This window comes from Dendrobates tinctorius, unplaced genomic scaffold (assembly GCF_039654945.1).
Source record: "Dendrobates tinctorius isolate UK_male_01 unplaced genomic scaffold, ASM3965494v1 ptg000062l, whole genome shotgun sequence".
NCBI lineage: Eukaryota > Metazoa > Chordata > Amphibia > Anura > Dendrobatidae > Dendrobates > Dendrobates tinctorius.
The window spans coordinates 40,733,277-40,760,100 of record NW_027361730.1 but is presented as its reverse complement, the minus strand read 5'-3'; the positions used below and the strand labels follow the sequence as shown (position 1 = coordinate 40,760,100).

Genomic DNA, 26,824 nt, shown 5'->3' with positions numbered 1-26,824 from the left:
AATTGACATTTTGCAGATTTGAAACACGCATCGCAGGTCATTTTACGAAGTGTAAAAAAAAAGCACAACTTGGTTATTGGACATGAGATTTCTATAACCCCCATCCACTTTGTTGGAACTGAAAGACACGGAGTATTTTCACAGTGAAACTATGTAGCATCAAGAAACTCATTGTGGGAACTTACCCCTGATTGTTTCTGAGCAAATATTTGAAACAATTCATTATAATTATCCATACCTTAGGAGTGTTACATAAGTATCGGAGGATCTCCCCAATATACTGGAAAGCTGTTGCATTATATTTCCTGCAGTCATCCCAGAATTGGCTAGCTGAGAATTTGTTCCTTAAAACACAGGTTGCTCCTGGGTTAAACAAAGGGAAATTATGGCCAAACATATAAGTGGTGTATAAGTGGAACTATGTAGCATAAAACATATCTTTGGTAATCACCTATTTCTCAAGTCTGGTGTACAATGTGCTTTATGAGGGTCTTAAGATCATGGAATGTTAAGACTTCATTCAGACATCCGTGATTTACATACACGCTTTATCACTGTTTTTTACAGATAAAACATATACCCATTATAGTCTATGGACTTGTTCACACTTACGTGCTTTCTTGCACATCTATTTTTTATCTGAGTTGCAGATCTAAATGATGTGCTGGCCATGATTTATATTGTAATGAGTAGGAGAAGCTTTCACTGAGGAAAACACTGATTGTAATAACTGACAGCTACCAAACACTGATGTAAATCACATCCAAAACACTGATGAAAAACGTTCCATGTCTGTCGTATAAAAAAATCCTAAACATCTGTATGAGGTTGAAAGGAGTTGTCCAGCCCAAATGTATTAGAATTTATTTCTAGAGCACCATTGATTCCATGGTGCTGTAAATTTGAAGGTTTTAGATACAACATACAATTATAAAATACGGTGTACAATCTAACAACTAGTACAAAAGGGAGAGGGAAAAATGCTGGCATTCTATGTGTGCCAAATCATGACAGTGTGTACTGTGCACTGCTACAAGTCCCCTCTATGCCTCATGTGAGTGGGCCATCATGTGACTGCATGAATGTGATTTGCATGCTTCCAAACATGTGCCAACAAATATCGTCTGACTTCTCTTAATTCTCTACTGTTGAGAGAAGCGGAGTTGTCTAGTGACCTCAAGTATGTGAATAGTATGCGTGCGGACACATGACTACTCACCCGCAAGGGGCATACAGGAGAATTGTGACAGCGTGCACATCACACACTGTCAGGATTCAGAAGTCTACACTCACACAGAGTGATTGCATGCTTTTTATTTCTGCCTGGACAACCCCTTTAAAGGGAACCTGTCTCCAGGAAAATGCAGTCCAATCTGCAGGTGGCATGTTATAGAGCAGGTGGAGCTGGGCAGATTGATCCATAGTTTTGTGAGAAAAGATTCAGCATATCCTGTGTTTTCATCAGTAACCGTATTTTCTGCTCTTTAAAGGATTTGGGGTCCAATGGGTGGTCCTATCAGTGACTGACAGCTTTCTTTATGCATGTGTTCATACAGAGGTAGGTAGCTGTCAGTAACTAATAGGAACGCCCACTGGGCTGAAAACTTTAGAAAGAACAGAGGTTTAAATAATGAAAACTCAAGATGTACTGAATGTTTTCCCACAAAACTAATGAAATTGATGAGCGGTGGCATTCACTAAGCCACAAATCCTACTCCAGTAGAGGCTAGAGTAGGATTTGTAGAAAGGTGCACACAGAAGTGTATGCCACTCGTCCAATGCTCCTGATTCATGAATTCCACTTTATGAATCAGGAGCATCGGACTTCAGTTAATCACGCCAGTCTTGATGAATCTGGCCTTTAATTTAATTAATCGGTGAGGGTGTTAGGTGTTAGATTTTCATCCATCTGACATTGATGACCTATTCTAATAATAGGTCATTAATGTTATATATCTGGACAACCCCTTATGAGATTAATATATGGATCTGGACAGATTTCTAGATAAAGTTACCTTGCTGGATGCATCCACGAACACCAATCATCAGGCCAGCACTGTGGTATAAAGGCAGTGGAATGTATAAAACATCATTACCCGAAATTCCAGCCAGTGTACTTATTGAAGAACTTAGCAAAAGACGTCCTTGATTTATAACAGCGGCTTTGGGAAGACCTATCAAGAAAAGTGTGCATATTTATATTATTTAAATGTATGCGGCAGAAATACAATATTTGATGACCCCGTTTTTTTTATAATTCTGGACTAAATCTTGGCTGAAATTCAAGATCTATATATAAGAAAGAAATGTGCAAAATGTAGCTCAAGATGTTGCAAATAAAATAAAATATATAATCAATAATAGTACACAAGCGATGAAGGTGTTTGAAATAAAGTTACATTACGCCAGGGACAAATAAAAATAATTCACATTCCATTTCAATACCCTGTTTCCATCATATATGGAGCAATATGGTCACTGAGCTCAGTGCTTCGTACCCTCTACATTGACAAACTGAGAAAGCGGCTGAGCTCAGTGATTTATTAAGGTGCTGTCAAAGTGACGTCACCACTGCAGCCAAATAACATAGACTGGTGCAGCGGTGAAGGCACATCGCTGGACATGGGGAGGGAAAGTAAAGCTCAGTTTGTTTTCTTAAGGGTAACTAAGCATATGGAAAACGTTTTTGAAAGGAGGAAACCGTTTTACGGAATTTATCTCACAAGTATATCCTAGGTTAGATTGACATAACATTTGATAATTGTATTTTGTGGAAAAAGACCACTAAAAAGAGCACTAAATCTAATCTCCAGACCAATGGAATGCATGTGTGTATATTTGCCTATGTCTGCATAGAATACTTTTTACTATTAACAGAAAGTCAAATTTAAAAGCGCAATCGACTAGACTTTCAGTACAATTGAGGCAACTGTATCCTGAAGTATATTGGCCAAAATACTTCAAAGGGCACTCTTTTGGCATATTTCTGCTTAATCATTTTTTAGCTGCTGTGTAAGCTGAGTGTTTATCACAAGACTGTGTGTGAATCTAGCCAAAGGGTATATGCACACAATGGCTTTTTCAGTTGGTTTCTGCACCTGGAACCCACCTGATAAATCGCTCAACAAACGATAAAAAAGGAACATACTGTATACACCGCAATATCAAAATGACTTGCTGTGCATATGTTCTTTCTTGTTTAAGGTCTTTTAATCGCTTCAGGCTTTCAAAGCCATGAAGTGGCTAAAAGAATTGGCCTGACCATTTTTCACATGGCTTCTGCATGGAAGCCTCCACTAGTTTATATGCAAAATAGAAATAAAAGCTATAGGTGAATAGACAATTTTGTCAGATTCCACTTCGTTTCAATTACATATTAAAGGGAATCTGTCACCCTTTTTGCCAGCATTGACATCATGGGCTTTTCTACAGCATTCTGTAATGCTGTAGATAAGCCCCCGATGTAACCTGAAAGAGAAGAAAAACATGTTAGATTATACTCACCGGAGGGGGCGGTCCGGTCCGATGGGTGTCGCGGTTTGGTCCGGCGTCTCCCATCTTCATACGATGCCGTCCTCTTCTTCCCTTCCTGTAGTGGCTCTGGCCACTGCTCTGCCCTGTTGAGAGCAGAGCAGAGTCCTGCAGTGCGCAGGCGTCGGGAGAGGTCTGGCGCCAGCGCACTGCACTCCGGCAGAGCAGCGCGCCTGCACCGGAGCCACTATAGGAAGGGAAGAAGAGGACGGCATCGTATGAAGATGGGAGGCGCCAGACCAGACCGCGACACCCATCGGACCGGACCGCCCCATCCGGTGAGTATAATCTAACGTGTTTTTCTTATCTTTCAGGTTACATCGGGGGCTTATCTACAGCATTACAGAATGCTGTAGATAAGCCCCTGATGTCAATGCTGGCAGCTCATAGGGCAAAAAAAGAGTGACAGATTCCCTTTAATGATCATTTTTGCACTCCTGCACCTTTAGATGTTTTGATTGTTTCATTAGTCATTATCCCTCATGGCTTGGCAAGTGTTGCACTAATATGCACTTACAAAGTCCAAAAGTGCAATACAGATACAAAGAATACAAGTTAAGCATTAAAAGAAAAAAAACAAAACAAATTAGCGCGAAGAGAGTATTACTTGTATATTAACACAAATATATTAATAACTGGCAGATAAGGGGGAATATTATAGAACCTTTTGGAAGTTTCCGGACAAAATTTTGAGTTGGAAGATATACATGGTAGAAATGCCAATAATTCTTTTGAGTTGACTGAGGGAATGGTAGTGAGCAGTCTGGCTGCTGCAGCATTTGTCCAACATGCTATTTTTTCTGACGCCATTAATACTAAATTCAAATAATATTTCAGAGGTTCAATTACAATCTTAATTATATACTTTTCTGTCTGATTAATTATCATGACATGTACATAAGTGGTTTGCTAATACCAAGCAAAACATTTTATTTGACGTGTCTTTCTCATCCATCACACTCGATGTTAAAAAAAAAATTATAAAGCTAGAGTCATATCTGTTGCTACATTTTATTTTCTCCTTTCCATTAAAGGAAACAAAAAATTAAAATAAAAGCTGTGACAATCACTAATAGCAACTGACAAACCCCTTTCTCTATGCCCACAATCCAGAAGTAGCAGCGCTTTAGACGCAGCACATGTTCGCTGCGTCCAAAGCGCTGCCCTCTATTGAATACAGGTAAAATTGCATGTGTTCACTGAACCATGCGGATTTACCACATTTAATACATTTCTATTGAATTTTCCAGCAAGAGAAATTGACATGCGGACTGGAAAGACGCACTGAATGTCGGTCTCCACTGGTGATCTGTGGGCATCTATGGACACATCGTGGACATGGGACTTCTTGAAATCCCATCCTATATGCTGTCATAGCTGCCCGCTGTGGGTTTGATGCTGCATAAATACGCCTGACCATGTGCACATACCCTAATGGAGTATACCAGGTTTCCGTCACAGTGTCTGTCATTGTCTGTTAAGGTCTTTAAACAGAAGTAGACAAAGAAAAACATTTGACAGCAAAAATTGCTGACTTTAAAGTGGAGTCTTTCACCTTATACATTGTCTTCAGTCAAAGCAATGAACAAGGAACATATGTCATGCAAGGGTGGCTGTCTGCCTAGAAAGTATCTGTTGTAGTAGCACTTAATATTTATCAGTTATTGATGACTCCTCTAACCTGTCATCATACATGTGCTTCTCACAAAATTAGAATCAAAAAGTTAATTTATGTCAGTTCTTCAATACAAACAAACTCATGTAGAGTCATTACAAACATAGTGATCTATTTCAAGTGTTTATTTCTGTTAATGTTAATGATTCTGGCTTACATAATCAGAAATGTTGGCCTACTGAAATGTATATTCAGTAAATGCACTTAATACTTGGTTGGGGCTCCTTTTGCGTCAGCCTGTGGCACCGCTGATGTGTTATGGAAGCCCAGGTTGCTTTGATAGCAGCTTTCAGCTCATCTGCATTGTTGGGTTTGGTGGCTCTCATCTTCCTCTTGACAATAACCCATAGAGAATCTGTAGGGTTAAGGTCAGGCGAGTTTGCTGGCCAATCAAGCACAGTGATACTGTTATTTTTAAAAAAGGTATTGGTACTTTTGGCAGTGTGGACAGGTGCCAAGTCCTGTTGGAGAATGAAATTTTCACCTCAAAAAAGCTTGTCGGCAGAGGGAAGCATGAACTGCTCTAAAATTTCCTGGAAGAGGGCTGTGCTGACTTTGGTCTTGATAAAACACAGTGGACCTACACCAGCACATGACATGTCTCCCCAACCATCACTGATTGTGGAAACTTCACACAAGACCTCAAGCAGCCTGGATTGTGTGCCTCTCCACTCTTACTCCAGACACTGAGACCTTGATTTCCAAATGAAATGCAAAATTTACTTTAATCTGAAAACAACACCTTGGACCACTGAACAACAGTCCATTTCTTTTTCTCTTTGGCACAGGTAAAACGCTTTTGGCGTTGTCTATTGGTCATGAGTGGCTTGACACAAGGAATGCGACATTTGTAGTTCAGGTCCTGGATATGTCTGTGTGTGGTAGCTCTTGAAGCAATGAGTCCAGAAACAGTCCTCTCCTTATGAATCTCCCCCAAATTTTTGAATGGCCTTTTCTTAACAATCCTCTCAAGGTTGCAGTCATCCTGGTTGCTTGTTCAACTTTTTCTATCACACTTTTTCCTTCCACTCAAGTTCCATTAATATGCTTGGATACAGCACTCTGTTAACAGCCAGCTTCTTTAGCAATGACCTTTTGTGGCTTACCCTCCATGTGGAGAGTGTCAATGACTTCCTTCTGGACATCTGTCAAGTCAGCAGTCTTCCCCAAGATTGTGGAGCCTACTGAAACAGACTAAGGGACCTTTTTAAACACTTAGGAAGCCTTTGCATGTGTTTTTTGTTAATTATTCTAATTTACTGAGATAATGACTTTTGGGTTTTCATTGAATATAAGCCATAATCATCAACATTAACAGAAATAAACACTTGAAATAGATCACTCTGTTTGTAGTGACTCTATATAATATATGAATTTCACATTTTTCATTGAAGAACTGAAATAAATTCGCATTTTGATGATATTCTAATTTTGTGAGAAGCACCTGTATGTATGGCATATTATTGTGGACTCTTGTGTGAGTCCAATAACAATCCTTATAAGATTTATCCTTTATGAAGTTATTTATCTATATATAAATCTACTTATATTTTATCCCCTTTATGCAGGTAGCCTAGATTCACTCTTTTCTTGTCATCTGTTTTTCTCCTGAAATTTACTTTCCGTGTTTCTGACTTCTATATATACTCTTAATAACATTGGGCTGTCATGTATTTTTAAATTGATTAATAATTTCACATTTTTATTATTTTTAACAGTCTTTCACCTTGTGCCTGTTTTTTTTTATTTTGTTTTTCATTAATCTTTGAGTAAAACAAAGACTTTACTTTATGGCCTATTTGATTGGAGCTTATAATCTGCCCTTTATAAAGTCAGCATATTATAACTATAGGCCCATACTCTCAGAATCCAAAACTGCACAAAAAACTTGTACTGTTTGGCCATTTGGCGCGCTAAGAGAATACAGCAGACTACACGGCTTTTTGGTTTATGTGACTACACTATAGTCTGCCTATCACCATGACTGTAGTGAGATATTTGTCGTATACATATTTTCTCTGCCTAATGATGAATTTTTTTTGGATATTCCAGGAAATTGACATATGCAGTTTGTAATTCAAGATTGGAGGAATTTTACTATGGTCATTAACCCCTTAACGTTCAATGACATCCAATGATTGTCATTGGATGTCTTCCCTGCTTTGATGTGGGCTCCGGCGGTAAGCCCACATCAAAGCTTGGACATGTCAGCTATTTTGAACAGCTGACATGTGCCCGCAATAGGCGCAGATGGAATCACAATCCACCCGCTCCTATTAACTAGTTAAATGCTGCTGTCAAATGCTGACAGCGGCTTTTAACCAGTGCTTCCGGCAGCGCGGCCGGAAATGCATGCATTGCCGAGCCCCGTCACGTGATCGGGGGGTCAGCGAGGCGTGGCATAACAACCAGAGGTTTCCTGGAGACATCTATGGTTGTTGATGCCTGATTGCTATGAGCGCCACCCAGTGGTCGGCGCTCATAGAAATGCTGTATTTCTGCTACATATAGGTGATCTGAGCATCGCCTATATGTAGTAGAGCTGATTGAGCTATGGCAGCTTCTAGCCTCCCATAGAGGCTATTGAAGCATGCCAAAAGTAAAATCAAAATGTTTTTAAAAATATGAAAAAAATATACAAGTTCAAATCACCCCCCTTTCACCCCATTCAAAATAAAACAATAAAAAATCAATTAAAAAAGGATTAACCCGATCGGTAAACAGTGCAGCGAGAATAAAAAATCAAAACACCAGAATTACATTTTTTTGGTCGCTGTGACATAGCATTAAAATGCAATAATGGGCGATCAAAAGATCTACACACAAAAGTGGTATCATTAAAAACATCAGCTCGGTGCGCAAAAAATAAGCCCTCACCCAACCCAAGATCACGAAATGCTGCGGGTCTCAGAAGATGGCGCAATTTATTTTAACAAACTTTGGAATTTTTTTTCACCACTTAGATGAAAAAGAACCTAGACATGTTTGGTGTCTATGAACTCGCAATGACCTGGAGAATTGTAATGGCAGTTCACTTTTAGCATTTAGTGAAATTCGCAAAAAAAGCCAAGCAAAAAACAAGTGTGGGAATGCACTTTTTTTTGCAATTTCACCGCACTTGGAATTTTTCTCCCGCTTTGTGATACATGATATGGTAAAACCAATGGTGTCGTTCAAAAGTACAACTCGTCCCGCAAAAAACAAGCCCTGAAGTGGCCATATTGATAGAAAAATAAAAAAGTTATGGCTCTGGAAAGAAGGGGAGGGAAAAATGAAAATGCAAACCCAAAAATACTCCCTGGTCGTTAAGGGGTTAAACACGATTTACCTGTAGTTCCAGATGTATAAATGTACAGCGCAGTTGTTTTCACAGTAGACCCGGACCTATAGGATTCAGGAACGGGGGCTTCAGAGGCAGCTTCCACTTTGTCGAGTAGACTTGAAACTCCTTCAGTAGGAGAATCTCTGCCGAGGTAGAAAACCATCACCCCATCCTCTATCAGAGCGGGCAGCACATCTTCTACAGCAGACTTCAGTTCTTGCAAAAATGAATAAAGAAATGTCATATCAGCCTAACAAGTATATTCATATATAATAATAGAATTTTTATTTTTGTGAAAGAACTATTCTTATGTAAATACCTGGAGACGGCTTGGATGACTAGCATTGTGCGTTATGATTTTTACATTGGGCACTGTTCAGCAATATACGGTAATCCCAGTAGTAATATAACCAAGCTTGTCCTCTTTATTACACGGGCTGAGCTGTTATGGATGTGTGTAAACTCTAGGGTATAGTGCAGTCTGGGATTTAGGATCGCTATTGCATTTGCAAAGTTACTCATTCTACAGTACGTACAGTAAATCAACTATATGAATAAACGCTATAAAGAGAACCTGTCACCACCTAAATGTTTTAAACCTTCAGATATGATTGAAATTTGCAGGTAAATGTTGTATTAACCATGTTTTGATGTGCTACTGGAAGCGCAGTTATAGGGAGTTACTGACGTTTTATTCTCCTGCAGCCGCTCACTTCCAGTTATCGGGAGCAGTGCAGGGAACTGTAAGGCTGTGCTCACACACAGCATTTTTTTAGCGGTTTTTAACGCGGTTTTCGCTATAAAACTGCTATAAAACTGCTATAAAACCGCTAAAAATAAGCTGCACAGTCATTTCTATGCATTTTACACTTTTTGTGCACATTGATGCGTTTTTTTACCGCGAAAAAACCGCATTGCGGTAAAAACGCAGCATGCTCATTAATTTTGTGGATTTTCCCCGTTTTAGGCCTCTTCCATGCGGTTTTAAACCGCTGCAGAAAAAAAACGCATCAAAAACGCATCAAAACCGCGCAAAAAACGCAAGCGGAAAAATAGGTGCGGTTTCTGGGAAACAACAATTGGCATTCAAATATGCAGTTAATGAACAGCAACTGAGTAGCTAGTGATGAATATTGTCTCAACAGACAACAGCTGTTAATAGTTAAAGTATAGCTTGTTACTATAGTTCGTCACTTTAGGCTTTGTAGAAAAAACAAAGCCTAGTTGTAATATTTGCTCCTGCTAGACGTCTTTAGATGTCGTTAGTGTATGATCTTTTTACTTTCCTAATATCATTGGTGGTGCAGTGTGTTAATAGCAAAGGTATAGCAACTTCAGTTACTGTACCTTTTAAGGTGCTTCAGGATCGTGCACTTGTAAGTGCTGTAGAGAGGCAGGCTGAATTCCAAAGTCCTATCACTAAACTGTTAGCAATGCCACAAAAGAAGACTAAAAGCCTCCAAAAATTCAAATTAAACAGCCGAAAAAAAGACAGCACCGCTTACCTGCCCAGATCTTGGAACAAATGCACTACAGGGTGCAGACAGCCCATATAGCAAGATTTTGGCAACACAGGTGTAAAATACTAGATCAACAGCTACTCTCCACCTACCCATTCCTGTAGGGGGTGACTGCCCAGTATACAATTGCACAATAAAGGCCCGCATAGGGTGCTGTTCACATAAGGGTACTGCATAGTTTCTGGTTCACAGCCTATTAGTCACGCCCCTACTATTCGATTAGGTGGGCTGGCCAGCACACTCTCAACGCATCCCAGTGTGAACATCCCTCATACAGGACCAAACGTGTTTGGGTTGGCTGCACCCCAAAAAATATAGTGCACAAAATACACAAAAATAGTGAGGTATTATTCAATATTTTGGCCAAAATACGCAATCTCGCAATCCTAAGATCTGGGCAGGTAAGAGGTGCAGCCTTTTTTCTGAATTCCAAAGTCCGTGGAAGATCCAGGTGAAGATGCAGCTGTAGGCTTGGTGGTGAGACTGCAGAAGTCCTGCTGGAAGACCCATGACCTCTGAGGGAGACCCAGCTTTCTCACACTGGGCCCTACATTATGCTGCAAAATTTGTTGGTAGTCTTCTGACTTCATAATGCCATGCACACGGTCAAGCAGTCCAGTGCCAGAGGCAGCAAAGCAACCCCAAAACATCAGGGAACCTCCGCCATGTTTGATTGTAGGGACCGTGTTTTTTTCTTTGAATGCCTCTTTTTTTTCTCCTGTAAACTCTGTTGATGCCTTTGCCCAAAAAGTTCTACTTTTGTCTCATCTGACCAGAGAACATTCTTCCAAAACGTTTTAGGCTTTTTCAGGTAAGTTTTGGCAAACTCCAGCCTGGCTTTTCTATGTCTCGAGGTAAGAAGTGGGGTCTTCTGGGTCTCCTACCATACAGTCCCTTTTCATTCAGACACCGACGGATAGTATGGGTTGACACTGTTGTACCCTCGGACTACAGGGCAGCTTGAACTTGTTTGGATGTTAGTCGAGGTTCTTTATCCAACATCCGCACAATCTTGCGTTGAAATCTCTTGTCAATTTTTCTTTTCCGTCCACATCTAGGGAGGTTAGCCACAGTGCCATGGGCTTTAAACTTCTTGATGACACTGCGCACGGTAGACACAGGAACATTCGGGTCATTGGAGATGGACTTGTAGCCTTGAGATTGCTCCTGCTTCCTCACAATTTGGTTTCTCAAGTCTTCAGACAGTTCTTAGAGCATGGAGAAAAGAAAGAAGACCAATGTGGTACACACAAGGACACAGGACAGAGGTTGAGTCAACTTTAATCCATGTCAACTGGCTGCAAGTGTGATTTAGTTATTGCCAACACCTGTTAGGTGCCATAGGTAAGTTACAGGTGCTGTTAATTACACAAATTAGAGAAGCATCACATGATTTTTCGAACAGTGCCAATACTTTTGTCCACCCTCTTTTTTATGTTTGGTGTGGATTTATATCCAATTTGGCTTTAGGACAATTCTTTGTTTTTTCATTTAAGACAAATTAAATGAAGATAATAATACCAAAGAATTTGTGTTTGCAATCATTTTCAGGAAGAAACTGAGTATTATCTGACAGAATTGCAGGGGTGTCAATACTTTTGGCCTCAACTGTAGGATGCCGATATTGGCCAACAGTCTGAATGTCTCATAGGAGGCTTAATAGGAGGCCGACAGTCTGTATTATATTGTATTAGGCCCCCTATAAGACATACAGAGTGTCGGCCTCCTATAAGACATACAGACTGTCGGCCTCCTATTAGGCCCCCTATAAGACATACTGAGTGTCGGCCTCCTATTAGGCTCCCTAGAAGACATACTGAGTGTCGGCCTCCTATTAGGCCCCCAATAAGACATACTGAGTGTCGGCCTCCTATTAGGCCCCCAATAAGACATACTGAGTGTCGGCCTCCTATTAGGCCCCCAATAAGACATACAGAGTGTCGGCCTCCTATTAGGCCCCCTATAAGACATACTGAGTGTCGCCCTCTTAGACACTGTACAGACCACACTCTCTGCGTATGTGCGGCATACAGGAGGATGATAGTGCGGTCTGTACAGTCGGTATACAGGCCTCATATGACATATTAGACCATACAAGAGTGTGGTGTGTGTGTATCTTATATAGGAGGCACTGGCAGAGATTGTGATCTGTGATGCTGCATCATGTCATGTGTATGAGCAGGGCTGGTTCTAGGCAAAGTGGGGCCCTAGGCCAATTTTAAATTGGGGCCCCAAATGCTAACACATTGCACATCACACAGAAGCATTTTGGTTGTAGTTACATGCGCTGAGTTCAGTACGCTAAATGAGTGTGATCGACAATATTGAAGTCGTTCAACACTTGTTTCCCGGCCTCTTTCCACCGTCTGAGAAAGAATGATAGGGACAGAACAATCACTAATGGATCAATATGTCCCCATACAGTATCATGTTATCAGCAGCACATCTACAGTTTACACCCCATAGTCCTCCATATAATATAATGTCCCCCATAGTCCTCCATATAATATAATCTGCCCCATAGTCCTCCATATAGTATAATACACTCCTCAGTCCTTCATATATTAAAATACACTGCTCAGTCCTCCATATAGCTTAATACACTCCTCATAGTGCTCCATATAGTATAATACACTGCCAGTCATCCATGTAGTACAATTCATTTCCCACAGTATAATGCACCCCATAGTTCTTCATATAGTATAATGTATTTCCCATAGTCCTCGATACAGTATAATGCAGCCCACATATAATATAATGCAGCCACCCCATAGAGCATAAGGCAGCCACCCCACAGAGTATAATGCAGCCCTGCCATACAATATAATGCAACCCCCATAGAATATAATGCAGCCTCCCCTTAGAGCATAATGTAGCCACCCCACAGAATACAATGTAACCCCCCATAGAATATAATGCAGCCCCCCTCATGTAGTATACTGCAGCCCCTCCATAGAATATATGGCAGCCCCTTATATTGTGTAATGTAGCCCTTCCATAGAATACAAAGTAGCCATCCTCATATAGTATAATGCAGCCCCAATAGAATATAATGTAGCCTCCTCATAAAGTATAATAAAGCCCCCTACAATATAATCTAGCCCCCCATAAAATATAATGCAGCCCCCCATAGAATACAATGTAGCCTCCTCATATAGTATAATGTAGCCCCATCATAGAGTATGATGCGATCACCCCCCTAGAATATAATAAAGATAATACAGCTCCCCCATAGAATATAATGTAGCCCGAATAAAATATAATACAGCCCACCTCCCCATAGAATACTATACCTATTCTCAGGCTCATATTGAACAGATATGTAATGATCTCACTCAGCTGGTGCCCGCAGGTTCTGATTAGCATTGCACTGATGACATCAGGACCTGCAGCCTTCAAAACTTTGATCTTATCCAGTTCTTTTGCAACCTGGGTACTTGTGAAGAACAGACCCTGGCTCAGTTGACAAGTTGCAGCAGGGGGTGAGGTTATTGTAGCAGAGAGGTGTGAATGGTATGCAGGGGCAGGAGCAGCCAGTGTGTGATTAAATCTGTTAAAGAATAGATTAAGTTCATTAAGCCCCTCTTTATCTACAACCATCCTGGAGACAGTCTGTCTATGCCCTGATATAGACTTTAGACCCTCCCAGACTTCAAGAATGCTTTTCTGTGACAATTTCAGTTCAATTTTTCATCAGAGTCATCAGAGAGAGCCGGAGCTAGAGCCAGCAAGGGGGCCGCCCGACGCTGCGTCAGCGCTGCTGCGCTCTATGGTATGTGCACGCGCGCGTCCCTTCAAATCACAGGACGTGCTTTTAAAGGGCCCACGCATTTAAAGGGGCAGCATTTTTAAAGGGCCCCCAGCGACCCTGGGGCCCACCGGGCATTTATCCTGTACCCCGCCAAGCCAGACCGAGCCTGGTAACAGGAGAAAATGGACCCTAAAATTTGCTGTGCAACTTCTCCCGAGTTTTCCGATACTCCATATGTCATCAAAAACTACTTTTGAGGCACAGCACAAACTCAGAAGGCAAGTAGCACCATATTACAATGCAGATTTTGTTGCACTTGTTTGAGGGTGCCATGTTACATTGACAGAACCCCTGAAGCGCCAACACAGCAGAACCCCCCATATGTGACACCATTTTACAAACTAAACCTCTCAATGAATTCATCTAGGTGTACAGTGATTATATTGACACCACAGGTGTGTCACAGACTTTTATACCATTGGTCAATGAAGATAAAATAATTTACATTTTTACCATCAAGATTGTGTGTTAACGACAAGTTTTACATTTTCATACTGGGAAATGGGTGTAAATGTCACCAAAATTTGTCCCACAATTTCTATTGAACATGGCAATATCCCATATGTGGCTGTACAGTACTACTTAGCCATATGGAGAGACTTGGGAGGGACGTAGTACTATTTTCTCCTGGAACACAGATTTTCCTAGAATAGTTTGCGGATTCCATATAAAGAGCCCCTAAGTGATAGAAAAGCAGAATCCCCCCCCTCAAGTGACCCCATTTTAGAAATTATAACCCTGTAGTGACTATATTGACTCCATGGGTGTTTTCCAGAAACAGCCAGCAGTGGATGTTGCTGAGTGAAAATTGCAAACTGCCGTTGTAGTGACCAGTACGTTATGCCCAGCTCATGCTTCTGGAGACATGCATCGGTAAATAATGTGGGCTATCATCACTACAGAAATGCCTCACACATGGGCACCAAATGTGGTTTAGGCACACTGAGGCTCAGAAGGGCATTTGTGAGCTGAGAATTTGCTGAATTTCTTCTGGGGATTGAGGAGCCATTTTGCTTTTCCAGAGGCTTTGCTATCGGTAACGTGGAAGCCCCCTATATTTCCGTTAACAGATGACGGACCTGAGTGAGGACTTGCTTTTTTTGTGGATTGAGTTGAACATTTTACATAACATTTAAGGTCACATTTATAAAGTGCTCTACCCTGAGCGATTACATTGGGGTTTCATCCAAATCTTCGAATGACGTGACAGATGAAACCTCCGATCCATTCAGTATAATGAGGCAGCAGAGTTACTCTAGACTCTGGCCTCTGTTCGGTGGTGTCCTTCTTTTCAGAAGTGCACAAAAATGTGAATGACGTGACAGATGAAACCTCCGATCCATTCAGTATAATGAGGCAGCAGAGTTACTCTAGACTCTGGCCTCTGTTCGGTGGTGTCCTTCTTTTCAGAAGTGCACAAAAATGTGACTGACAGCACTTTTATGCAATCCTAAAAAGATGGACATTGCCGGATCACAGGTCCTATGGCGTCCACAGTGCCTCCATCTGCCTTACTGCGATCTTTTGGGAGGCAGAATGAAAAAGTCAACAGCATGTGAAGAATTGGTTTTATTTATTTTTTATGGCATTCCTCGTGCGGTCTAAGTGACTTTATTCTTTGGGTCGGTGCTATAACAGAGACACCAGATTTATATTGGATTTTTATGTTTGGCTGCTGCTACACACTAAAAGATGCTTTTTATTGTGAAAACTAGTTTTTGCATCACCATATTTTGAGAGCTATAATTTTTCCATATTTCGTCCAACAGCGCCATGTGAGGGCTTGTTTTTTTGCTGGAAGAGTTGATGTTTCCACTGGTACCATTTTCAGGCACATGACATTATTTGATTTTTAAAAAAATATTTTTACACTTAATATTTTTTTTTACTGGGACATCACTGCAGAGTATCACATCAGCATCTGACAGGCAGGGAACAAGGCATGTCAGCACTTGGTCTCAGCAGGTGCTCACAAGCCACCTTCCCTGCAGGACTCTGAAGGACCCTGTGGCCATCTTGTGGCCGGGGTTCTCCATGGAGACCATCAGGAAAATGCAATCGCATCACGTTCTAATGTAGTCGTAAAGGGAACGGATTCCCTGTGCGATGCTACTCTATATCGCTGTCACTACTGACATAGGACACGTAAGCTCGGTCTGCTTCAGCTAATCTTGTTGATATTCAGTGCCAGTATATTTCACTGTTCTGGACTCTCAGTTCTGCACTGTTTCCGGGACTCTTATTCTGAGACTGCCAGCCCTGTAGTAAACTGTGTCTTCTGATCAGCATTCCCCAGTGTGTGCCAAGCCCATGAGACTTTACTTGCAACAGTGCTGCATATGAACTTCTAATATCATCCTGTTTGCTTTGGTTACTTGAACTGTTGCTCATATAGAGAGATGGATCAGACTGCGGGTACCTGTATGCTGGGTCCGGAACTGGGAAGGCTGCATCCTCTTTTCCCAAGGGGAAGCCTGAGTGAGGCAGACCTTCCCCTGCTGTTTGGGGAAAGCCTGAGTGATGGAGAAGGGCAGGGAGAGACAGGAAAAGGCGTCGGGGACATAAAAGGAAAAAGTGCGCGAAGTGGGGCAGTCTAGCACCGGCGGAGAGCAGCGCACAGAGTGAGCAACGTGCTCTGCTTCTCCCCCAAAGTACCTGTGTGGTGACAGGCCATATAGAAGGAGCCCCCCGTCACCTGCAGAGATAGTCGTCTAGAGCCGAGTGGAGTCGTGCAGAGCCGTATTAGCAGAGCAGAACCGTGCAGAGCCATGCACACAGAGTAGTGCTGAGCCGGGTGTTGCAGCAGCGAAAGAGAGGAGCGCTCCGCGTCAGCCGTTGCCGGCGCCATTGAGTTCGCAGCAGGAGCTGCCGTTCAGGAACTTCCTTACTCCTGGTCTACCGAACTGCCGATATTTGAACCGTTGTTCTTCACCACAAGTTATCCTTTGTCTCCCCTGTTTAACCTTTTACCTCCCTGCATGGAGTATGTAAAATAAACCTGTTAACCCTTGTTCTGCCTGCGTCCCATCACTGCATCCCATGTTCCTGATAGTACCTTACACTCACACGGTGCACCTACATTTGTTTGTATAATACAGACTTGACACTGTACTGTGGTTCTGTTGCTTCATTTGTCTCAAGCCAAGAGGCTCCAGAGTATACCACTATAATTGTTACAATATAACTATTCCCTGCTCTCACTTCCTAACTTTCCCTCATAATCTGATCCCTCCTATCATCAATTTACTTATACTGCATGCACTCAATAGCACTTTGAATCTGTACTTGTACAGATACTGACTGATGACAGATCGCTTCTTGCAGCATTACTTGAATCCACCTATTTATTATAATGATGGCTGGACCATACACTACAAACACTTTTTACCCATTGTGTCACCCTATTTCCTTATAGAATGTAAGCATGTGAGTAGGGCCCTCACTCCCCTTGATATTTGTTGAATTATGTATTACTCTGTAATGTCTTATTTTGTGTGTGTATGTTACCTCTGAATTGTAAAACTCTGCACAACATATCAGTGCTATGGAAATAAAATGATTAAAATCATAGCAAATGCAGCAAATGACATTAGAAATTTGTCTAATAACTTATCATATGCTTGTACAGGATATTTATAGAAAGACAGTACCAAAGCTATAGGTATACAGGAAGAGTAGTCTTCTGTTAGCATGGGCTCATGCTTGGCTGCACCAGTAAGCTGAGTAGCAGTACTCAATGTCAGGCAGCAGCCGCAAAAGCAAACAAGATTTTAGGGTGTATAAAAGAGATATAAAATCCCGCAATCCCAATGTATTGTTGCCCCTTTATAAATCACACACTCTCTGAAGAAGCTGACGCAAAACACAAGTTGGGGTCTGTTACCTCCCAGCATCAGGTAAATCGTATCACTTTACTTGGTACCCTGTTCTCCTTTTGAGACCCTTATATTTCTCAGAGCTACCATGAGAGGGTATATCTGTCTTTGGACTCCATGTTTTTTGCTATGACTGACATGCTGCCATATTCTGGGAACTTTCCCACTATTTGAGAATGTACTACCATTACCTATAGTATTATCTGCACTTGTGAGTTCTCCTTAGATTGAACTTCTGTTCTTATGAATATAGCACTTTGAGTGCCCCTTACTGTGTACTTGTCATGCAATTTGTCTGCCACTACACATTATGAAATATATGGCTATAATCATTGATTACCTTGGTGCTGTGTGTACGCTTTATATTTCTTCATTTTTCATGTGTTTTTTTATTGTGTTTACTATCTGTTTATTAAAGTACCATCTTTTATTCATATCTCTACGTGTATATGGCTTCCATATCTTATAGGACAACCCTTTATAAAACACTGGGGAGGCCTCATCTAGAATATGGGATCCAGTTTTGGGCTCCACATTTAATAAATGATAGACGTTAGAGGGCGGACATTTAGATTATTACAAGGAATGAAGAAGCTCTCATATGATGAAAGTCTGGAAATGTTGGGCTTGTTTAGCTTAGAAAAAAGATGCCTCAGAGGGGATCTCATATGCATGTATAAATATATGTGTTGTCAGGACAAAGGGCTGGTGCATGACTTACTACTTCCAAGAACCATACTAAGGACCAGGGGCACTCACTATGGGTAGAAGTAAGGTGATTCCGGCAGCTAAAGAGGAAAGAGAGTGGAATACCCGTCCAAAAGAGGTAGTAATGGCAGACACATAAATAGCTTTTATAAAAGGGCTGGACGATTTCCTCAATACACATAACATTGCGGGTTATAGTAAATTCAGTGACAAAATGAACAAATGGTGGAGAAAGGTTGAACTTGATGGCCCTAAGTTTTTTTTCAACCTATGTAACTATGTAAGAGGCAAGCCAGTGAGGGAGACAGAAGTGTGCAGCAAGACTTGGCTGGTCAGTATGGGTAGAGAGTATACATGCCTGCCTGGACATACAGTAGACTTGACAGTAAAGTAAATAAAGTTGTCCTGGAACCAAATACAAAACCTGCTATGCAAACTACACAGAGTGAGCAGACTAGTGTGGTGAAGTGGACATTTCCAAGAGTATTAGTTCTCCTTCTAAGTATCGAAGTAAAGAGTACAAGATTTAGTGTTTTCTGAAAAAAAAATCAGTATTCTGTTAAAAAAAAGTTAATGTCATATTATTGCTGCAGTTAAAACTGGCTATGGTCTTTTAAATGAGGCAGTACCCCACTATAAAGGACTGGAGCCAATGAAATTTGTTTGCCTTTATTTGGCATAGAGATCATTCATCTACTTTAATTTTACAGAGTATATTGCAATGTGCATAGGGTGGAGGAAAAGGCTGCGGCAGTGACTGCACCCTCATGACATCTCATTTGAGTATCCCAGCATGCATGGGGCATTCTTAAATGAGGCGTCATCAAACAGAAAGTAGGTGAAAAGAAGTAAAGCAGTTACCATAGCCAGGTAACAATAATTAATTAAGGTTTGATAGAAAGGAGTTAGGACCATGACATTAAATAGAGAGATATTTAGGATTGGAATAACTGTTAGTTGTGGACCACCTCTTTAAGTCCAAGTGGGTGTCATCAAATCATTTTCACTGAGGGGCGTGTGCTTTTCCCCCCTGTATAAAACTGACTAATCATAAACAGGCAGCAAACACTTAGGCTATGTGCACACGTATGCAGAAATTTCTGCATAAAAACCGGACTCCCTTCTCAGAAAACACGCGCTTTTTTCCCGCGCGTTTTTGGCGCAAAAAACACGTCTTTTATGCGTTTTTTTCCGCGCGTTTCCAGACCCATAGAAAATGGCTAGAAATGCGGAATTTTCAGCGAAATTAACGAGCATGCTGCGTTTTTTACCGCAAAGCGATTTTTTCGCTGTACAAGTGCAAAATGCATAGAAATGAATGGGAAGCTAATTTTAAGCATTTTTTGAGCGGATTTTTTGGCAAATCCGCGAAAAAAATGCTACGTGTGAACACAGCCTCAAAAGAAAGAAAAGCACATCCCAAAATACCTTGAAGCAGGTTTCTCAGTGTGTGATGTAATCACACTAATGTCTGCTGTGCTCAAGCATCTTGTAATCGCTTTGTAGTGAGAGCAGAGCAAGCTGTCATTATGTCTAAATTAACGAGCATGCTGCGTTTTTTACCGCAAAGCGTTTTTTTTGCTGTACAATACGCATCAATATGCACAAGTGCAAAATGCATAGAAATGAATGGGAAGCTTATTTTTAAGCATTTTTTGAGCGGATTTTTTGGCAAATCTGCGAAAAAAATGCTACGTGTGAACACAGCCTCAAAAGAAAGAAAAGCACATCCCAAAATACCTTGAAGCAGGTTTCTCAGTGTGTGATGTAATCACACTAATGTCTGCTGTGCTCAAGCATCTTGTAATCGCTCTGTAGTGAGAGCAGAGCAAGCTGTCATTATGTCTAACATAACATCATTCTGTATTTGGCTACTTCTCGGTAAGCTGTAATGAGATCTTGCTCTGCCCTCATTGCAGAGAGAGTAGAAGTTAATCACAACAGATGTAAGTTTGAATACTGAGATATGTTCAGACAGTGTGGAAGAAGGTGCAATACTAGAGATATGACTGTGCTAAGAGTAAGAGAAGATGAACAGATAGCAGGATTTGTAATATGACACAGCTAAACTCAGCTGCACTGCTCCTCCCTCCACATTGACTCATGCAGAAGTTTAGACCAGGACATCAGAGCTATATCCTTACATCTTACCCACTGATCAACCTGCTCTAAGCCATGTATAATGGGACATTTTCTTTTTATGGTGTGTTGCTGCCTGCTTATAATTGGTCAGCATCATGCAGGGAGAAGTACAAGCCTCCAGTGAATTCTCAGATAACACAAACTTGGGCTTAGCGAAAGGTATCTCATTAGGTGCCAAATACTTTTATTGCTAATATTTCTGCAATGGAGAAGGAAATTAAAAAAAGACAGCCACTATTAGATTGCGTATCAAGTTCAACATGAAAAATTTTGTGAATATTCCACTTTAATTCATAATTTTTCTAGAAGAAAAGCTAGATAATAGCTATATAATGGGGTATTCCATGTACAATATAGAATTAGACACATAAGAAGGCACAGTAAGGCATTAGACATTAAAGGGGTTGCCAACTATTGCACTTTACTAATATTAGAACTTCTATATATCTATGCCCAATCCAAAAAAAACATTGGAGTGATAAAAAAAACAAGTATCAGTGTAAGGGCTCATTCACATGTCAGTTTATCATGTATGTGCGCTGTCAGTGTTTTTCACTGACTGCACATTGACATTATAGCCTGTAAGAATATTCACATGTCCTATTCTTTTTAAAATAACTGTAATTTAATGAAAGTTTACAATCAGAAATGAGAGAAAACAATCCCAATTTGGCTTACATATTGGAGGATCAGAAAGAATGAAGTACAATTAGAATGAACTATTGGAAGATGTTTCCCCTCAAGTGGCATAAAAACATATTGTGCAATAGAACAGAAAAAAAGCAGAAAGTCCAACAGCCGTTCTAAATGATGCCAAATTAAGATGACTCCATCCCCATACACTTATTACAATTCTTAAAAACCACAATACTAATTAAGATGCGACATTCATATAGGGAAGGGAAGGGAAGAAGTAACCTGTCGAGAATCCAATATGCTCCTAACTGTTGTTTTGGGCCCTAAAATAGTCCCAGGGAGCCCAGACAGTCTCAAATCTGTCCAAACGCGCATTCAATAAGGCTGTCATGTGCTCCATCCTGTGGATGTCTGTTATTCTATTCAAAACCTTCACATAAGAGGGGGGAGTAGTCTGTCTTCAATGAAATGCAATTAAACATCTAGCTGCTGTCAACAGACATAACAGTAGTCTGGTGGAATTCCTCCACATCCCTCTAGAAGAAACATATATAGGTATATAGCAGAGTCCAGCTCAACCTCCACATATGGTACCTTTTGTATTAAGGTTTTCACCTTTTATCAAAATCCAGCCAGCCCAGAGCAAGACCAGAAAATGGAGAACTGAGAACCTGGTGCTGACCAACAACACCAGCAAATATTTGGGAGCTGATTAAGTCTATTGTTATATTGGTTTTCCTAATAAAGGGTGCAGATAGAAGATTTGGCTGCCTTTTCCTATATATTCTGTCAGCATTGGGGAGACAGCATCTTTCCCAGAAGACACTCCCATCTTCTCATATATACATGTTTCAAGGGGTGGTCAGTCCGAGGAGAATCCAAGATCCTGTAAATATCTGATATTACCCCTTTAATTGACGTACCTTTCTTACAAAGCCTCTCAAATTCCGTTGGTTGAGAAACTGTCAATGAGCCATATTGTGAAGACGCCAGGTGCTTAATCTACATGAACTCTCTATTAGTTATAGCAAATTTAGATTTTATAGCATCAAACGAGAGAACTTCCAATGTGTTTCCAACCACCAAATCCGCAAATCTGAATAATCCTGCCGAAATCCACACGTGGACCATTGTTGGTTCCAAACTGTTTGGTATCAGAGGCTGGTATATCAAAGATATTATTGGGGAATTGGGGGAGACCAAATCAAAACGCCTTGGACATGAGAGCCAAAGATTCCTTGTAAACTGCATAGGGACCAACAGAGTAAATGGTATCTTAATAGGCTTAGTTGACCATAAAAGGGAATTCGGGTGGATCGGAGCCAACCATATCTTTTCTATTTCAGTCCAAATATTGTAAGCCCATAATGAAACCCATGAGGGAATCCTCCTCAGGTGTGTTGCCCAATAGTATTTAACAATATCCAGAACAGACAAGCCCCTTTGTGATCTATGAGATGTGAGAACACTTTTGGATATTTTATGGTGTCTTTGGTTCCATGTGAACTTCACTACAGCAGCTTAGAGAAACCTAAGTTCCCCTAGGGGAACCTTAATGGAGAAAATTTAAAAATAATAAAGTATCTTAGGCAGGAGAGTCATCCTTGCTATCCGGCCAATCAGTGAGAACGAAAGTGGCATCCACTTAGTCAATAGCCCCCTCAACTCTCCAAAAAGAGATGGATAGTTACAATTATATAAATTGTTATAGGAAGAGGACAAATTAACCCCCAAGTATTTAATAGCCTTGGTTTTCCATCTAAATTTAAAGTTTGTCTTTAAATAGTCAAGGATATTAGGGGGACGTTCAAGGGTAAGGCCTCTGTTTTAGAGGTATTTAATTTATATCCCGACAGCTGTCTGTACTCCTTCAAATTGACTATGAGGTTGGGGAGTATTATATGAAGCTTAGTGAGGGTCAGTAAAACGTCATCAGCAAATAATGAAATCTTAAATACCTTCTTTTTGTCTTGTCTTCCATCCATGAGATATTATGATTTTGACTTATCATTGCCGCTAGATGCTCTATACACATTACATATAGCAGGGTGTATGAGGGCATCCCTGCCTCGTGCCATTCAAGATGAGAAAAGAGGGGTATACGCAAAAGAGCAATTTAATCGAGGCTGATGTGGATCTATACAATGCCTTTAATGCTGTAAGAAAAGCTCCCAAGACACCAAATGTTTTCATTGTTTCAAACAGGATAGACCAGTTAAGTCGGTCAAATTCCTTCTCTGCGTCTAAACTTAAAATAAGAATTTGTCTTTTATTTTTGTTGCACACATCAATCAAATCTATCGCTCTTCTGGTGTTGTCCCCTCCCTTGCGAAAAGAGACAAAGCCTACCTGATCCTTACTTATAAGCCGGGGTAGCCACTAATTAAGTCTATTAGCCAATATACGGGTAAATATGTTCACGTTTGAGTTCAATAGGGTTATCGGAAGATATTTAGAGGGTCTTTTCTCGCCTTAGTAATAAGTATCAAGTATGAATGCCACAGGCTGTCTGGTATGGGAGAGCTCTCTCAGCCCACTCAGGATTAGCAATGTCCTTTAACAAATATCACGTGCACAAACACTTTCCTGGAGTCTTTCCTCTCCAGACACTCCCCCACCCAGACTGCCTCTGGAGCCCAGATATTTAACCCAGACCATATGACTTGTCACCCATGTGACTGATCACATGATTGCGACATCACACAGGTCCTGTCAGCACACAGTGGTGCCAGCTCTGCGTGTGGAGATAAGGTGAACATCCTCCCACCCACTCTATGGATATCCACTTAAAACCTGCCCATTTATACAACTTTAGCTTAAGCTTCACAACACTTTAGTGTGCTGGAGGAAAATACTCTGGCTTTATATCACTGACACCATTAAGTGTAGTGACACATATCTCCCCTCCAGTACTTTACCAGTGACTTTGTCACAGCCTGTATGGTCATAATGCATCTCATGTAGAAACACTACCTCTGCTTTCTGAGACTTCATCTCCTTCAAGGCAAGGAATCTCTTCCTAGGGGAATTATGACCCCTTACATTAAGTGAAATTATACGAGTCATAGTGTAAGTATAAGGACCAGTGTTTGCAAGTGTGGAGCGCACTACTCATATGTGGAAGACCCTGGGCCTATCTCCTATCCAGGATCTGCGAATACATGCCAGATTACCATACTTTCACAGGACTTCTGCTGCTTCATCTGAACAATCTGCACTATAATGAACGGGGATGGTAAACACACAAGGTTGGGGAAAACACAAATACTCCAACAATTTTTAAGAAAAAGTACAAATTTCAGTGAACATAAAACCTGGCATCCCAGTGCACTATTTTAGACTAGCAAGCCCACCAAAGAATGCAAAATCGCAGAAATTCCTTCACGATGGGCTGTTAGTGCAAAAGGGAGACCCCACCTATAGTGGATCTGGAGGTCCTTCAGGACGATTAATAATTGTTTAAGAATTATTCTCTTTTACAGGATAATACAAGACAGATCCGGAAATATCTGAATTATGGAGTCAATGTAGGATAGTCCCTCTGAGACCTGGTCTTTGTCATAATCTTTTCTTTAACCTCGTAGTCATGGAGCCAGCAGATGATGTCACAAGGAAATGGAGTGGAGTTTGAAGTACTTGTTTAGGATTTTCCTGTTCATTTGACTCTGGAGCACCCCGTACTCTAATATTACATCTTCTGCTCCTTTTATCTAGATCCTCTAATTGAACCTGAAAATCTTTTACAGTCTTTTGTTGAATGAGGGTTACTTGATGCAATTCTGACACATGGGATCTAGTAACATCATTATCCGCCTCCAAGGTTGTCTATGCGACCTTTCAGTTGCTGCAAATCTTGTATTATACATGCTCAGATCTGCACGTATCTTTAGCCTCTTTAATTAAAGCCTTAAAATTATCTTTAGATGGAAAATGTAACAAGAGTCTCTTCCTAGCGGATGTAGATGGAGGATCATATGCCAGTCCCTCATCCTCATCCCCAGAGTAATCATGTGTGTCAGTCCAGTCCCCTTCTTTATTAGTAAAATAAAGTGCCTCTGAATGAACCTGTCGCTCTTATATCACAGTCTTTCCTGACCCTTTGTATGTAAACTTTCTTCCTTCCTGTCTGTGATGAGGGCTTAGGGGTTTGTTGCAGCGTGGGGTGGAAGGGAGGCTATAGCACAGAGTCTCCTGAAGCCAAGTGGCCATTTTGTGATGTGGACGCTGTAAAAGGACCCTGCTCTTTCTGATCCCCCTGTAATCCCTGAAGCTGAGATACCTCCATGTGTCCATCCACCTCACCCCGTGCTGGTGTGAGGAGACTGCAGGCACGTAAGATGCAGTAATGGACTGTACACAGACCAAGGGTGAAAGGTGTTTATTATACAGTAGAAACTCCACGCAGGGAGAAAACAGAGGGATAATATTCCCTAATACAGCAAAAGGCTAATGGGTATAGCTTAAGGAATAGGGACAAGTAAAGCCAAAAGTACAATAAAATATAACTTATCACTCAAGCGCCAGTCACGGTTGAACTACTGTCTTTGACTGGTGCTGCCTGGCTTGCATCACAGTGGGGGTCTGTCACAATCCTGAGGTAAATGATGTAGTATCTTTTGATGTTGGCGGTGTCCTCTCGTGGTCCTGGCGATGGCGGCGAATGCTAGGGATCCTGATGCGGTTTTTGGGTCCAGCAGATGAGGTGATGAAGAGGGATACGTCCGTATCCTCAGTGGTGAGTGTCCCAACACTATGGAGATTTGCAGTACTGCCAAAACACAGTTTACAATGGGCAGCCCGGTTCGCTGTGCCGAATCAACACACGCCTAAGTCCCATTCACAGACCTTGTCTCTCACGGTCAGTGCTGTCAGTGTTGTCGGCTGTGGCAGCGTTGTCGGCCGTGGCAGCGGTCTCAGCGAGGGCAGTGATGTCGGCTGGGACAGCGGTGTCTGAGCGGTACTCAGTTGACGGTCTCCTGTCAAAACGCTCTGCCATCCCAGGCTCTGCTCTGCCCAGACACCTCTCAGCTGATTTTACCTCACAGGCATCTGCACGCCCAAAGTTCCGGCCCAAACTGTCTGGTCACTCGTGCGCTGCAGCTCTGCCTGCTTAGCCATGCCCCCTTTTCTCAAACACAGAGTACGGTCTGGAGTTTCAAGCTTTCCACCCCGCAATATAGGTGACAGCCCTGATGATTCTGGACCCTTCACAGAGGAGACATGCCTAGATAGTTCCTTCCCCTTACACTGGCTCACCATCTCCTATCCAGATCAGCAGCTCCCCTGTGTCTGAGCCTTTAGCCTCACCTTCCTCCTTCTGTGAAGCAGCAACATCAGCCAGCTCTCTGAAGAGGAACGGATCCAGGGCTGTTGCATGAGCAGACAACGCGGTCCCTGCATGTACCAGGGCCCTGGCTCTCCTAGGGTCCATTGCTGAAAGTAATTTGGCCGGAGATGAGGCTGTGGAGCTTTGTAATCTGCAGTGTCTGGAGAGAGCTTTCCTGTTGCACATCCTCTCAGCACAGCATCCTGGACACGCCTATCCTATTCTTTTTATACATGGAACAGTGGTATGCTAAAAAGATTTGGTTCGTTTTGTAGACC

The 26,824-nt window shown here is 41.5% G+C and overlaps 1 protein-coding gene across 1 annotated transcript in view; it reads right to left on the bottom strand.

Moving 5' to 3' along the window:
• The window catches only part of LOC141093115 (long-chain fatty acid transport protein 2-like), an 87,343-nt gene that overhangs the window by 57,604 nt on the left and 2,915 nt on the right, over window positions 1-26,824 (bottom strand). The window contains exons 2-4 of the mRNA XM_073579597.1: window positions 8,535-8,744; window positions 2,016-2,174; window positions 239-363 (exon numbers count right to left, since the gene is read on the bottom strand). Of these exons, the coding sequence (XP_073435698.1) occupies window positions 239-363; window positions 2,016-2,174; window positions 8,535-8,744 (494 nt within the window). The remainder of the gene's footprint in view (window positions 1-238; window positions 364-2,015; window positions 2,175-8,534; window positions 8,745-26,824) is intronic.